Source organism: Rhopalosiphum padi, chromosome 3 (genome assembly GCF_020882245.1).
Source record: "Rhopalosiphum padi isolate XX-2018 chromosome 3, ASM2088224v1, whole genome shotgun sequence".
Lineage (NCBI taxonomy): Eukaryota > Metazoa > Arthropoda > Insecta > Hemiptera > Aphididae > Rhopalosiphum > Rhopalosiphum padi.
Genome location: NC_083599.1, coordinates 44,942,694 through 44,958,258, shown reverse-complemented (window position 1 = coordinate 44,958,258; position 15,565 = coordinate 44,942,694). Strand labels below are relative to the sequence as shown.

General features: G+C 29.6%; 3 protein-coding genes across 3 annotated transcripts; 2 read left to right on the top strand and 1 right to left on the bottom strand.

Moving 5' to 3' along the window:
- Positions 1-3,427: 3,427 nt before the first annotated feature.
- On the bottom strand, positions 3,428-6,251 carry LOC132927993 (uncharacterized). The gene is made up of 5 exons (XM_060992540.1): positions 6,145-6,251; positions 5,376-5,574; positions 5,018-5,123; positions 3,727-3,800; positions 3,428-3,533 (listed from the first exon to the last, which is right to left on the bottom strand). Exons 2-5 carry the CDS (start codon positions 5,566-5,568, stop codon positions 3,475-3,477), a joined length of 432 nt encoding a protein of 143 aa, XP_060848523.1. The 5' UTR covers positions 5,569-5,574; positions 6,145-6,251; the 3' UTR covers positions 3,428-3,474.
- Positions 6,252-6,487: 236 nt separating this feature from the next.
- Positions 6,488-9,895, top strand: LOC132927218 (52 kDa repressor of the inhibitor of the protein kinase-like). The gene is made up of 3 exons (XM_060991707.1): positions 6,488-7,949; positions 8,016-9,059; positions 9,138-9,895. Exons 1-3 carry the CDS (start codon positions 6,731-6,733, stop codon positions 9,314-9,316), a joined length of 2,442 nt encoding a protein of 813 aa, XP_060847690.1. The 5' UTR covers positions 6,488-6,730; the 3' UTR covers positions 9,317-9,895.
- A 2,990-nt stretch (positions 9,896-12,885) lies between these two features.
- On the top strand, positions 12,886-14,856 carry LOC132925109 (uncharacterized). The gene is given in 2 exon segments (XM_060989531.1): positions 12,886-14,596; positions 14,598-14,856. Coding segments are annotated over 2 exon segments (1,608 nt in total). The 5' UTR covers positions 12,886-13,247.
- The last annotated feature ends 709 nt before the right edge of the window (positions 14,857-15,565 follow it).

The window sequence follows — 15,565 nt, the reverse complement described above, 5'->3', positions numbered from 1 at the left end:
TTAGGTGTAAGCTCCTAATCTATTAAAGGAATATGAGTAAAACGACAATCATAATGATAAAACCTCTTACAACGAATGCAGTTTACGAACGCACAGCCGCGGCTTAATAATGTTGTTCTATACTTCTATCTTGTTTATCTACCATCTACTATTAATAATCTTAGGATATATATATTATTAATTATATTATTGGCTGTAGCTTGTTGCTACAATTCTCAGTCGACAGTTAGTTGTTTTTGATAATTTTGAAATTATGGACGATGCAAAAGTTGCAAATAGTGATGTTGAATTTGGTGAACAAGAGACATTTAATAATGGTACGTACTTTTTAAATTTGTATTATACATAATATTATATAACATCATGCTAATTGGCAATTAGATGGATATTTGTAATTTTGACTACTCCACCAACCTAATGGACCACCATTAATGGAAATGGACTCTAAACTGCAGTAGTTTTCATATTCAGCTACTACATTTTTGTTGAAATTACATACTAATATATTATTATAATACTTATATAGAGCCATTACAAACGTCAAGTAGTAACAAGTCGAGTTTAATTTGGGATTATTTTGAAAATTGTAATGAACTTAATAAAGCTGCATGTAATCATTGTAAACAAAAAATTTACAAAGGACTTGGAAAAAAAGCAACTACTTCATCAATGAGGAAACATTTAAAGTTCAAACATAAAAGGTTGTTGGACCAATTGTTAACGTCTGAAGTAGGTTCAAAATAAAAAAATACCTATTACTTAATACCTACAACCTAGTTTATCTGCATGACATATATATGTTGTAATTATTTTTAGCTAATAATTAATAATTATAATATATATAATAAGTTTTACGACATAATTAATTATATTATTTGTTTATCTTATTAATTGTTTTAATTTTCACATCTGAGTCTCCATCAAGTCTGCCAACATTTAATGCGAATGATTGGACTGTCCATTTCCATTAATGGTGATCCATTAGGTTGATGGAGTAGTCAAAATGACAACCATGTATTGGAAACAGGCAGCTACTCAAAAAATATTTGTCTGTTCCTCTATCAAGTGTTTATTCTGAAAGGTCATTTTCAGAGGCCGGGTTAGTTTATGAAGCTAAACAAAGTACACCCCATCCTGAGAATATTGATATTAGTACACGCCACTTAAACGAACAACACAAATTAGAAAATATTCTATGAGGTAGGTAAGTTATTGTGTGAAGCGAGTAAAATTTAAACGTATAAGATAGGAAATTACCGCGACACAGGGCGTCAGGGCCTAACGACTTCGACAAATTAAAATCTTTATTGCAATTACTTTAGAACATCTCTTACTTATAATTAACTTTGAATTGTCTATCACACATATAACAATGTATTTCATTATAAATTGTAAAAATGTTTCAACTTAAAAATAGTAAAAAATAGTTTATATTTATTAATTTATATTTTATATATTGCTTGATGTTATTAATTATTATTTCATTAATAACATATGTAAACAAAATAATACAATTATCCAAAAGATTGATGTTTTCTTTATTATAATATTTAAGAGTACTATTAAAAACATATTATTAAAATGTTTTCACAAAATAGAACTGCTGGATATTAATGTTCTATGTTGTATGTTTGAAAGACAGAACTCTCGTTTCTTAGAAGTTAGAACATTGTGCCTGATAAGTGTACTGTTGTAAATTTTTTATTCAGGCACAGTGGAATAAAGGAACATAATTTCACCGGTAATTGTTGGTAGTCTTCAAGACGAGTATCAAACATTTTAGCAGACTAATTATGTTTCATAATACCAATGTAATTATAAATAAATCTTTTCAAAAGGGGCAAATCCGCCATCTTCTGATTATTCTGAATTAAGATAATCCACACATGGTTGTATTTAGTGTTACAAATTTAAAAAATTTAATTTTGTCTTCGATGTACAATGTACCTACCTACTATAAGCCAATTAGTTGACTTTAACCATTTTATGTTGGTTTTTATTTCGTCAGTCATTCGACAATCGTCCTATTTTCCGTATTAGCGCTACGTCTAGTTAAATATATCGTCTAGTCAATATGAAATTTTTTAATTTGCCATTGTCCGAGAAGGAGGCTGTTAATTTTCTCCAAGAACGCGGAGTGTTGCCAAGTGCACGGATTTGTCCGAACAATCACTTGGCAAAATTGTATTTTGGAAAAGAAATCTTTTGGAAATGTAATATTAAAAAATGCCAAAAAAGGTAAATATACGTAATGGTAATTGGTTTGTGAAATCACGAATATCGTTTACGACTGCTGTGCGATTTATATATGGGTGGTCAAATGAAATGACTAGTATTAAGTGGTGTGAACAAGAACTTAATATAAGTGAAAATACAGTTATTGACTGGAATAATTACTTACGTGACGTATGTGCAATGGCGATTGAAAATAAACCACAGGGGAAAATTAGGTGGACCGGCGAAAATTGTCGAAATTGATGAAAGTTTGTTTTCGAAAAGAAAAAATCATGTTGGAAGGGTACTTCCCGAACAGTGGATATTCGGAGGAATTTTTCGCGAGACAAAAGAGTCATTTTTATTAAAAGTACCTGACAGAAAAACAGGAACTCTACTTACGGCGATCAAAAACAACATTCAGGAAGGTACCACGATCTATTCAGATTGTTGGCGTGCATATAACACCGAATTATTAAAATCATCCGGCTTCCATAACTATACTGTCAATCATACATACAATTTTGTTGACCCAACCACAGGAGCACACACCCAAACGATTGAACGCCTTTGGGGATCGACAAAGTGGCGAAACAAAAACCATAGGGGAACAGCTCGCCATCATCTAGATTCATACCTGACTGAATTTGTTTGGCGACAAAACCTTGGTAACGATCCACCGTTTAATAAAATTTTAATGGATATTAAAACCTGCTTTACTCCTCAAAAAAATTATTAACTACATTTTTTATTTATTTTTTATATTATATTATTACAATTTTTTCTATACAAATTGTTATGCTATTATATACATTTTTAAAATTTTTATGTATTTTATCGTGTTTCAAAATAGATTTATATTATTATTCAGAATAGATTTAACTTATATATTTTATATATTTTTATTATTTAAAAAATTGCGGTAGTCGTAATAACACGGTTGTGAACCTAAGGTAATCGAGATAACACGGAAGTACCGAACTTAGAAAATAAGAATGTCAAATAATGGTTGTATAAACAGCTATTTAAAAAATTAAACTATTAAATTCTATGGAAATATTAATGAAAAAAATTGTTTTGTTATTGATAAAAATGACATAATAGTTATTTATTAAAAATAATTCATTATTGACATTTTGAAATGAATATTTTATTGTGTTAAAAATATTATAGGTACTACCTATTGTTATTAAAAAATATAAATACTTATACATAATATTAATAAAACAATTTAATGAATGTATTTATTATTTGTTGTTGTCAATGGTTAATTGGTGTACTGGTTAATTCCTTCGTGATAGGTTTCAATACACGCCCAACTGTAAAAAATAATAAAAATGATTAAAAATCTTCAACTTTATGAGTTTGGGTAAAGATTCAAGTTATTCAAGTATTCATTTCTGCAGTTAGGAAGAATGGATAATATCGAACATTATAGATCGAAATACTCTTGTTTCTATTTAAGGTCAATTTAATTTTGCGGAAATATTACATAGTTAAGTAAATACTTACGTAGTTCAAAATAATATCCAAGGTAATCAACCTCCTCCATTGGACTTAATACTGGGGAACTAGTATATATTAATCTGTAATTTATAAAACATATTAATTAATTGATGAAAAAAATCAAATCAAAAATTTGAAAAGAACTACACTCAAATCTGAGTATTTTTTCATAACAGTCGTTAGGATTGAACTTTATTATAATAAAATTTACTACTTTGGTCTTTTAAAATCAACACATTATTATCAATTAGTGATTATTCCAACTATTAATTTAAAGTTTTAAAATAAGTTGACAAATTTTTTTTAAAACCAAAATTGTCAAATTATTTCAATCTACTCGTAGCTGACTATCTCAGAATAAAAAAAATAGATAAAAATGATATACTTATTTCTTTTCTTTATTATTTTGACCCAATTTATATACTTAATTAGAGTCAAGTACATTCTATAACCAAAAAATACAAAGTTAGCGACAGTTTTGAAAATTCGTAGACAGATTTCAGTGTATTTAACTATGATAATTGATTAACAATTATTAAAATTTGAATTTTATTTTAGGTTTTATTAATTAATTCTAATTCCATCCAAACAACATCAAGCAACATATACCATAATATTTTAACAGAATATCGAGTAAAACGTTCAACGATGATATTAAAGAAAACGTTTAAAAAAATACAGTGAAACCTCTAAATACCGGACACCTTCGGTGGCTGAAATATTGTCCACTATTTAGAGAAAGAAATATAATATTATAATATTTTTAGAGAAATAAAAAATTGATTTATTTATTTATGCATATACATAAGTACATAATAAATTTAATTTATTTTAATTATTTTAATGTATTTTTAAAAATTCAAAGGTAAAAAGATAAAAAAAAAATTGATAATATAAAAATTAAAACTAACATATTAAAAAAATTAGTTACTTTAGATTGTTTTGTATTTTGACAGAAAATCATTTCGTATGTTAATGCATTTTCTAATTCTACAAATTTACAATAGAAATGATTAAAATCAAAAATTAAAATACCATAAAAGTGTCTGGTATTTAGAGGTTTTCCTGTAGAAAAGTAGTGAAAATGTCCCCGTTCCCCAAAAAATATCCGCTATTTAGAGGCTCCGTTAATGGAGGTTTCACTGTATATGAATACCAGATTCGTTCACTAACTTGAAAGTATATAAGCATGTTAGTTTTGTTGAATAATTGATTTAAGTTCCAAATTTGATATACCTAATAATAATCATTAATCACACGATAATTATATATTTAATTTTAATTAAAAATTACTTACTCTTTGGTTAAAGAACGGCAATAGTTCATTTTAATAAAACTTCTCGAACACGGTCTACTGCAACACTCGTCGGCGATTCCCCTTTTTTGCCTTCTATTTGCACTAACTAAATATACAGGTAAATCATTAGTCATGTTAAATATAGTTATTAAATAAACCTATGTAAATAATGATGAGTTTACTTGACTATTAAATTACTACGTAATCTATACAAAATTCTTTAAGTTACAGTTTATTATAAAATAATATAAATTAAATATATTTTATAGCTAATAATAAAAATAAATAAAAATTATTAAATTAATATTTGTATTTATATTATAATATATTCTATAGAGAAATTATATTAACTATTCACCATTGACTTCGTAGAATTCACCCTCGCATAAAATGGCAAGCTCATTAGATAAACGCTTGCCGCAAAACTGCTGCTTATGATTCATATAATGTTCGTCACGATTTAACGGATGTAAGGCTGTCCCCACGACAATTTTAAAGCATAATTCAAAGATGAGCATAGTCATTACAACCATTATTGTATATAACTTCATTTTTATCTAAAACATGGAAAATATTATATGGATTATAAGTAGGCATGTATAACTAAAAATAATTTAATTAAAATAATTTTTACGTATTGCTCTTATGTGTTAATGTATTTATTTGTAAATAAAGATCAATTGATAAATTATGAATACATTTGTACCACACAGTTTTTAGTGTAAACACACAATACATTCTAAAAATCGCTAACTACTATCAAGATCGGAGATTAGTAAAATTAAAAAGTATTGGTTACATTGAAATAATCAAATAATTTCTTTTATAATTTAAAATGTACTTGTAAAAAATAAAATTATAAATAATTTTGAAATTCTTTTGACATAATTTATAAAGGTACTTTATTATTATATACATTTTGTTCACATTTAATTTAAATACCTCAAAAAATGTATTGTTGAAATCTTAATTATGAATATAAAAAAAATTAATGTAATTATAATTATATTTTATAACTAATATATTATATATTAATATACGTGATGAGCTTTAAACACTATCTTTACATTAACTAATACGCAGATAATATAACAGTAACATGGTATGGTATCATTATTGTAACATACTTGTGGAAAGAACACTTCCGTGAACAAATATAACTGATGGTGAGAGCTCGATTGTTTGTGAAGAGACAGCGGTTGTACTAAGACTGGAGCTAAACCGAATTGTGATCGTTTGAGGTATGCAGGGGCGTATACAAGGGGGGGGGGGCGATAGGGGCGATCGCCCCCCCCTGGACATTGTTGAATGTGTTTCATGTATAGGTGCTTACATATTTTATTATAATATTATATTACAAAAATTAAAAATACAGTGCATATTTTTTTTTTTCATATTTTTTTTTTTTTTTTTGGAAATGAATAATAGTTATCAAAAACCTGTTATCAATTAATAAAACATCTATAACCAATTATGGCTGTAGATAAGACTGATAAGAGTCAAAAGATTATAGATATATTGGCTGTAATCACAGATATATACAATAATTATTATTGTTGTTGTATCTGTGGCAGTGTGGAGCTATTATAATTGTGATCGTCTACAACTTACAAGATTATGTTATTTTTTTTTTTTTTAATACTATAATCAAATTTATTTTAGTTCACGTACGACAGACGACAGTACCACACTGTAGCAGGTTAGTTTATTACTATGGATTCTATGAAGCGTAAACAGCCTTCTCTCTTAAATTATTTTCCAAACAAAAAAATATCGTCAACAGAGGTAAGTGATTCAAATGAGCCAGTAAATGTTTCCCAAACAGCAATACCACGAGCAATACCACAACTCAATGTAATTTGTGATGATAATAAACAAAATAATATAACATCAGATTTAGTTTTCGATAATGATATTGGTAATTTTATTGGTAAAAAACTTGACGACCACACAAAATGTAGACTGTTGGAAAACCCTTGGAAACCACTGAAAAACTTTGAGTATCCATTCTCCATTCACAAAAAAAAAGGAAAAGAGGAAAAACGTTTTTTAAGAAATAATCATTTTGACCAATATCCGTGGCTAATATATTCTGTATCAAAATCTGGCTGTTTCTGCAAATATTGTACACTTTTTTTAACTCACAATAAAGGTGGAAAACAAAATACTGAAGAATTGAAAAAACTTGTAACATTACCACTCAACCAATATTCAAAATTACTTGGTAAGGATGGATATTTAGAAAAACATAATCAAAATCATTACCATCAGGATGCAATTTTAAAATCAAGTGACTTTTTAAAAACTTACAACTCACCTAATAAGCAGGTTAATAATATTCTAAACAGTGAACGTTTAAGACAAGTTCAAGAAAACAGAAACCGGTTAAAACCTATAATAGAAACTATAATTTTTTTGGGACGCCAAAATATACCTTTCAGAGGGCACCGTGACTCAGGACAAATAATATTTCATGATAATGAAGACTCTAAAAATTTAACTGATCCAACTTATTCTATTGTGAAGAATGAAGGTAATTTTCGCGAACTTTTGAAATACCGTGTTATGTCTGGTGATACAAAATTGAAAAATGACTTGCTTAATTTTAATTCAAAAGCTAGTTATATTTCTCCAATCATCCAAGAAGATCTGATTAAATGTTGTAAGGAAGAAATACTGTCGTTTATATTAGATGAAGTAAATACAAATCAATTTTACAGTATTATCTTTGATGAAACGACCGATGTGTCTCATATATCACAAATGAGTTTAACTTTAAGGTACATTGATAAGAAAAATAACATTTATGAACGTTTCGTTGGTTTTATCAATTGCCATGATACATTTAATAGAAACCAGACTGCCATTCCAAATAATGATTTGTCAGATACATTGATTGATGACCATTTATCTAAAGAACCGAAGCTAACAGGTGAATACATTATTTATTTAATTGTATTATTTTAATTAAAAATTTAATTTACCTTGATTTTTTCAGGAAATGTACTTGGAAATATAGTAGTATCAGAGTTAAAAGAAATGTCACTTAACCTTAAAAACTGTATAGGAATTGGCACGGATGGTTGTTCTGTAATGACATCAGTGTTAAGAGGAGCTGTGCAAGAAGTCCAGAAAAGCTGTCCAAATGCTATATACAGCCCTTGCACTAATCATGCTCTAAACTTATCAATTTCTAAATCTTCGAAAGTCCAAATCGTTAGAAATACTATGGGAATTCTCCAAGAAACCATTTCATTTTTTCATTTATCTTCCAAAAGGAATTTCATCTTGAAAAATTACCTTAAAAGTTCCAAAAGTTCTAAGACATCATTAACCAGTTTGTGTGTTACACGTTGGGTAGAACGTCACACTAGTATAATAGACTTTGAAACCAACATGTCAGAAATTATAGAAAGTCTAACACATATATCTCAATTCACAGATCAAGTATCATCATCTAAAGCTAACTCATTACTCCTGAGTTTGTGCAATTGTGAATTTATTATAACATTGTATATATTATCAAATATCCTCAGTATTACACTACCAGCCAGTAAAATGTTACAAGGAGTTAATTTAGATGTAAGTGCTGCTTCCAGCTGTATTACCAGTATAGTACAAAATTTAGAAGATAAAAGATTAAATGCTGAAGAATATTTTAGTGAAATATTTCTTGAAGCTAAAACTAAAATGATTGACTTAGACATTGAAGTCAAGTTACCAAGATTAACAAAAATTCAAAATAAAAGGGCCAATACTCCTGCAAATACACCAGAGGAATATTACCGGAGAGTTGTGTACATTCCCCTAATTGACAATATTTTAGAAGACTTGAGATCAAGATTCCTAAATAAAAAAACAACAGCTATTTTTCAGTTGATTGAATTTATTCCAGCTAACATAATCAACAAGTCTTCACTCGATGTCAAAAAAATGATTGATACAGTAATTGGACATTTTATATTTTTGGATATAAACATTAACATTTTAAAAGGAGAAGTTGATTTATGGAAATCAAATTGGATTTCCAGGAAAAATGAAGGTAAATACTAATTTATTAAATACAATTTGCATATTGATTGGTAAAAATCACATATTTTTTATTTAAAATTATTTTAAGGTCTTAAAATACCAGAAGATGTATTAGAATCTATTGATGAATGTCATCCAGTCATGTTTCCTACAATTAGACAGGTTTTAGTAGTATTAGCAACATTACCAGTAAGTATCGCATCAGCAGAACGCAGCTTCTCTACTTTAAGGAGGTATGCATGTATATTTTGCTTTTCTTTAAGTTAGAAGAAAATAATTTTGGTAAAAAGTAGGGCTTAGAACTTATGTGGTTTAAAATATACTAAATATACATGCATTTATGCACTCTAAAGAGTACAAAATATATACATATAGTATGAGCAAAATCAGTTTAGATTTTTTTTACTACTAGTTATTATTTATGACATAACTTAACTATAGTTAAAAATGCTATCATATTTATTTAATTTCCGCTATTTAGTATTACTTTACTTAAATAGTCTGATTTAGATATTTAATTGATTTATTTATTTAATTCTGTGATTATTTTTATAAATTTGTCCTTTTTTGCTTTGCATTAATCATAACTCCTTTGGCTTTTGGCTGTTTGCTTATTGCTTAATGCTTTCTGAAATATGTTGCACCAGGTTAAAAACATGGCTGAGAAGCCAAATGTCCCAGAAAAGGTTGACAGGTTTGGCTTTAATGAACATACATAGAAATATTGATATTGACATATCAAAAGTTATTGAACGATTTTCAAAGACAAAAAGGAAATTGGATTTTGTTATTTAATATTATTTTATTATTAATTATTATATATTTAATAAAACTATTATTATATTATGTGGTTATTATAATATGCTTTTATATTTATATGTACCTATGTCCTATGTCAAGTTATTTTATTTGGTATTTTGGTATACTGTTGATGTTGTTTACAATAATTAATGTTATGGGTTATGAAAGTGGGTAGAAATCAATTATTGAAGTTTAAGCAAGCGAAACGATCGAACAATTTTGATCCGCCAATTTATTAATAATCTGTACACTGTCGTTTATGTACAAATTTTTTTATAAGAATCTATGATTTGAATTCAAATTTCGCCCCCCCCTGGAAGAAGAGCTGAATACGCCCCTGGAGGTATGGCACAACAGTATTTCCCTGTTCGAATAACGATCATTAAATAAGATTTAGTGGTGGGGATTGGTATGAACAATCAGAGGACAAAGGAATCGTGTAGAAGGATAGAAGGTTTCTACGTATATTCCATTTCTACTGCAGAAATGATATTACGTCTTTTAAATGCATATTTAATGTATACGTATATGTACGTATAGTGTATACTATTGCAATAAATTCGTTAATCATTATGAATTTCATTCTGTACCCATAACATAACTAAATGACATAGGGTAGGTATAAATGTATCAAGTGAAATAAAGAATAAAGGTGAATTAAATTTTCTTAACATTTTCAAAAAAATAATTTTTTTAATTTTTTTACTTGAAAAATTACTCTTTTTATTAATAAAATAATGCTTCTTCATCGGCCATAAATTTTTCTCGAATAAGCGAATTAATATCTTAAAGAAACAACTAGGAATAGATCATTTTTTCCCTCGTAGCTTTATTGTATTCATAGGTAATACTGGTAATAGTAGCCACTATCAAATTCTGTAACAGTTACTTCTATAATTTTAATAATGATTATATATATTGGAAACACTGCAGATATTTCACTCAAAATATTAATAGACAAATTCAAATTTCTATTCATTCGAGTATTAATACGAAGCAAGGAAGCCCATATTGACGACAGTACACAGCAGTGACTAGTGAAAGTTACGAGCAAATGTCTCATGCAAACAGGCGCCACGTACCTATATAGCTACACATAAAACTAATATTTTTAATAACTAATTAATAATTTTTTGAATTTCTATTTACCTCAGAGAAAATAATCGAAAACACATTTGTTGTATTTATTTGTTGTATGGAAACTTAACGATCTAAATATTATTTTTTTACATTATAATTGTATACATTTTCATAAGACATGGTCGATTTTTAAAACTCATATCATACGAATTGAACAATTTATAAAATTATAAGATATGACACAGGCCACAATATAAACATTATATATATAATATATTTAAAAATACACAAACACACACACACACACACCAAGTACCCACAGAGGGTAAGTTGTTAAATCATGCTTATATGTACTGGCGCCGAAAAGATTAATGTTTAAAACGCGTATACCTGCAGTACAACAAAACATTATATACGTTCGACACGGTGAGACACCGTCAGTCTGGCGCCAAAAACATATGGCCATATATACAGGGTGATTCTTTTATCATAAAACACTGATTATTTCAAAAATATTAATACTTTTCGAAATAATGAGTGTTTTATGATAAAAGAATCGTATATCGATAAAAAAAAATTATGTGCGGAGTTACAGTCTTAAAAACAAAACCTTGTATGCGGAGTTAAGGTGATATTTTACAAAATGGCTACGATGCATGCGCAGTTACAGTACACCGAAATAATCGGCTCACACTGTTGTACAAATATACAATGTACATCTCTAAGTCCACGCAACTCTACCAAAACACGTTCATTGGAATGCGTTTTTTGTGTACATACTTATTACTCGTGTGTTAGTTTCTTTGAATTGTCTGTGACTAAATAAATACAAACGTCTATATGTTGGTCAAAAGTACTTAAATGGCGACACACTGGCGGGGACGATTGTTCCGACGGCGACTCGGTATGACAGGAGTAGATAATATATTGTTATAGCGAGAATCGTATTTACTGTTAGAGCCGGTCCCACGTCTTTGAAATAATAATAATAATATAATACTGTCTGAGGTAGTTTCTTTAATGTATTATATAAATTTCATATTAATATGTTTATTGTTGTATAGCCAACAATTCACCCTCTTTTCTTTATATTTTCTTTAGTTTGTTTAAAAACATTCTGATAATTTTACCTTCGGAATATTATACGTACAACAACAACATAATATGTGTACGATATACGAACCCTGCGACCCCATATGGGAATGCACGCTGCAAATGACAGCACACGTAGATAATTCATACACAAAACATAATATAATAAGGACGAACTGAGCCCACCTGCTCATCCAACTTACATAATATGTACATTTTTTAAATACTTATTTACCATACAAGATCTTCCAACAGATGACTAACAAATGAAATGTATATAATATATAATATAATGTAGGAAATATGAATACTGCTGTACACCGTAGCCGATATGTAAAGCATTTTATAGAATACTATCAATAAGTTAATAATATTTTCTCAACAGTTGACGTAATTTTGTAATGTGATTTAGTGAACTGTTATTATATCATTATTTCGTTTATTTAATGAGTTTTGTTTAATCTTTAAGTGCGATTCTGGATTTTGTATTTTGTACTTCAAACGTTAACAAATAATTGATAGCTAGTTACTTCTTAAAAACTTACTTATACAGTTAAACAGAGAAATATTACCTATTATAAAATATGAAATGACGCGTACAAATTATATAGATTGGAATATACTTGAAATTTGAAAAACGTATTTTATAATATTTGTCGAAATGGTATGTAGCTAAACAATTAATGGTGTCGTTTTATGTAATATAGTACAGTAAATCAAATATGATTTTAAAAAAACAGCAAACAGAAAATTACTAGTTTAAATAATTGTTAGTCCTTTATATACTGACCAGGGCCGGCCCTATGGGCATGTCAAATGGGACATTAGTCCTAGGTCCCGCGTTATATCTTATGAAAATTAGGTTTATATTATATACTTATTTAGGTACATTGAAATAAATATTTCAGTCACGTTAATAAGACGTAACTTGTTTATAGAATATTTGAAAAGAACAATAATATGATAACATTGATAACATAATACGAGTATTACGATATTGCGAGAGGAATAAAACTAACACATTCACAGTAAGTTACGACAGCAGTCTAATTATTATAAATTATTACTTATTAGTTATTAGTCAAGTGTTTACTTGATTACCATTTACCACTACACCGTCAGTCGCGTTTCTGCAGTCATAGTGTTCGGTTGTGCCTTTCGCTTACTCTTATCGCAGTTACCGTTATTGTTTCGTATACATCGTTAACGCGGCTTATTACTAATTATGTCGTCGTCTTCGGGCGGCGACTCTCGTGTGAGCAAATCTCCCGCCCCGAACAAAATAAAACCTACGCTGTCTACCAATCGTTCCTCGGATTCCAACTACACTCTCGTCGTATCTAAAAAAAATGCACGTAAGTCGAATTCTAATTTACTTACACCCACGTCTCCCGGACTTCAACATATTATGGAAAACACTCCGGTTCTAAATACGTCGCCTTCGACCTTCAATTATATGGACTCCGCACCTATTGACAACAATCTGTCGATAGACCCGGTCACTAATGACGGTTTATCTATTGATAATGCTAATGACCCTACATCGTTTTTAGTACCTGAAATAAACTCTACACCTGCAACCGCTTCTATACACTCCACTGTTATTTCCAATGATATAATTATGTTGTCTCAATGCTCACAACAGATCTTCCCATCCGATTATATTGGCCCCGTCATGATACTAGTTGAATGCATTGATTTAAATAAAAACTTGGGGAATTGGCACCCAATAAAGGCAGCAAAATTTTTTTCTACTAATTTCACCGGTATAACCAATATCAAGCCCGCTGGCTCAAAAAAAATCAAAATTAGCTTTGATTCGATTTTGAACGGAAATCTTTGTTTGAACTCCGAGACTCTAAACGAACATGGTTTTACAGCGAATATCCCATCGAACCTTATCTACTCTTTTGGTATAATAAAACTAGATCCAGACGTCTCCGAGGACGATTTTCGGGATGGAGTTCAATCAAGTTCTCCAATTGTAAGCTTCAAACGCATTTCTATTAGAAAAGATGGCAATATCGTAGCTACACGCATCGTTGAACTTAAATTTTTGTCTCCTAAACTACCTCAACACATTTCGATCTACAATATGATTTTTGAAGTAAACCCCAGCATCCGTTCTCCGGTACAATGTAATCGTTGTCTACGTTACGGACACACGCAAAAATTCTGTCGCAGTGATCCAAGATGCGGTCACTGTGGTGGCTCCAAACATTCTATCACAGAATGCCCGACCGTCCACGCCACGGACCCCTTATGCCTCTTCTGCAAACTTCCTCATGTTGCCACTGATCGTAGTTGCCAGGAATGGTCTGTTCAAAAGGACATCAAGAGAATCATGGCTACAGAGAATCTCTCTTACAAAGACGCCTTAGATTTTAAGAAAAATAAATATTGTACGTCTGCTTTTAAATACTCTGATATTGTAAATAGCCAGCTTCCAAATTCTAATAATTTAAATACTGATATTCCTCTTAATGAGGAGAACTTTCCTATTTTAAATGAAAGTCATCATTTTTTTAATTCTAAAAAAAACAAAAGAAAACCTCTTAATATGTCAAATAATAATAGAGTTGTCCCTACCTGTTGTTTCATCTTATTCTCCTCCTAATGGCAGTTATTTAAATAATATCTCTAACCAACACAACCCGTTAGTGAATAATCTAAACGATCTTTCTTGGGTACATACATTATCCATAAAATTATCCGAAACTTTAATCAACTCCCCCTCTTTATCCTCTCCTTTCTCCTCCTCTTCCCTTCAATCACTAATTGAGTCTTCTCTAACTTCCTTACTAGCTATACCTAATGTTAAACATTTATCCTAAACGCAAGTACCTAGGATATTTAATTACTCTAACATATTATTACTCTAGACTCACAAATATCTATATGCAACTCATATGTCTCTTAACATGAATAATAACTCTTTTACCAACAACTTGATTATCTTACAGTGGAATGTTAGAAGTCTTTCAGCACGTCTCCCGTCTCTTATGCACCTCCTTCATGCACATAAGTGCTCTATTGCTATACTTTCCGAAACCTGGCTCAATCCCTCCCGTTCTATTAATATACCTTTTTTTAGAATCTACAGATCGGATCGACCCGATGGGTTTGGTGGTGTGGCTGTAGCAATCCATCATTCTCTTAAATCTAGACCAATTCTTATAGATAATATCATTAGGAACAATCTTAATAATTACAAAATGGATATTATAGGCGTTGAGATTGTATCAGATTCATCTCCTCCCCTAGAGATATGGTCCTGCTACATCCCTAGTAGTTCCAACGTACCTGTTATCGTTTGGCAATCTCTGTTTAGCCTGATTTCCTGTAATTCTATTCTCTGTGGCGATTTTAACTCCTCTCATCCGGCCTGGGGCTCCGATTCTTCGTCTCCCCGTGGAAACATTATTTACAATACTATAGATTCTCTCGGCCTTTGTATACTCAATGATGGCAGTCCTACCCACATTGGACGGCTTAATTCTACGGACTCTGCTATAGATTTATCTTTTTGTTCCCCAAACCTAT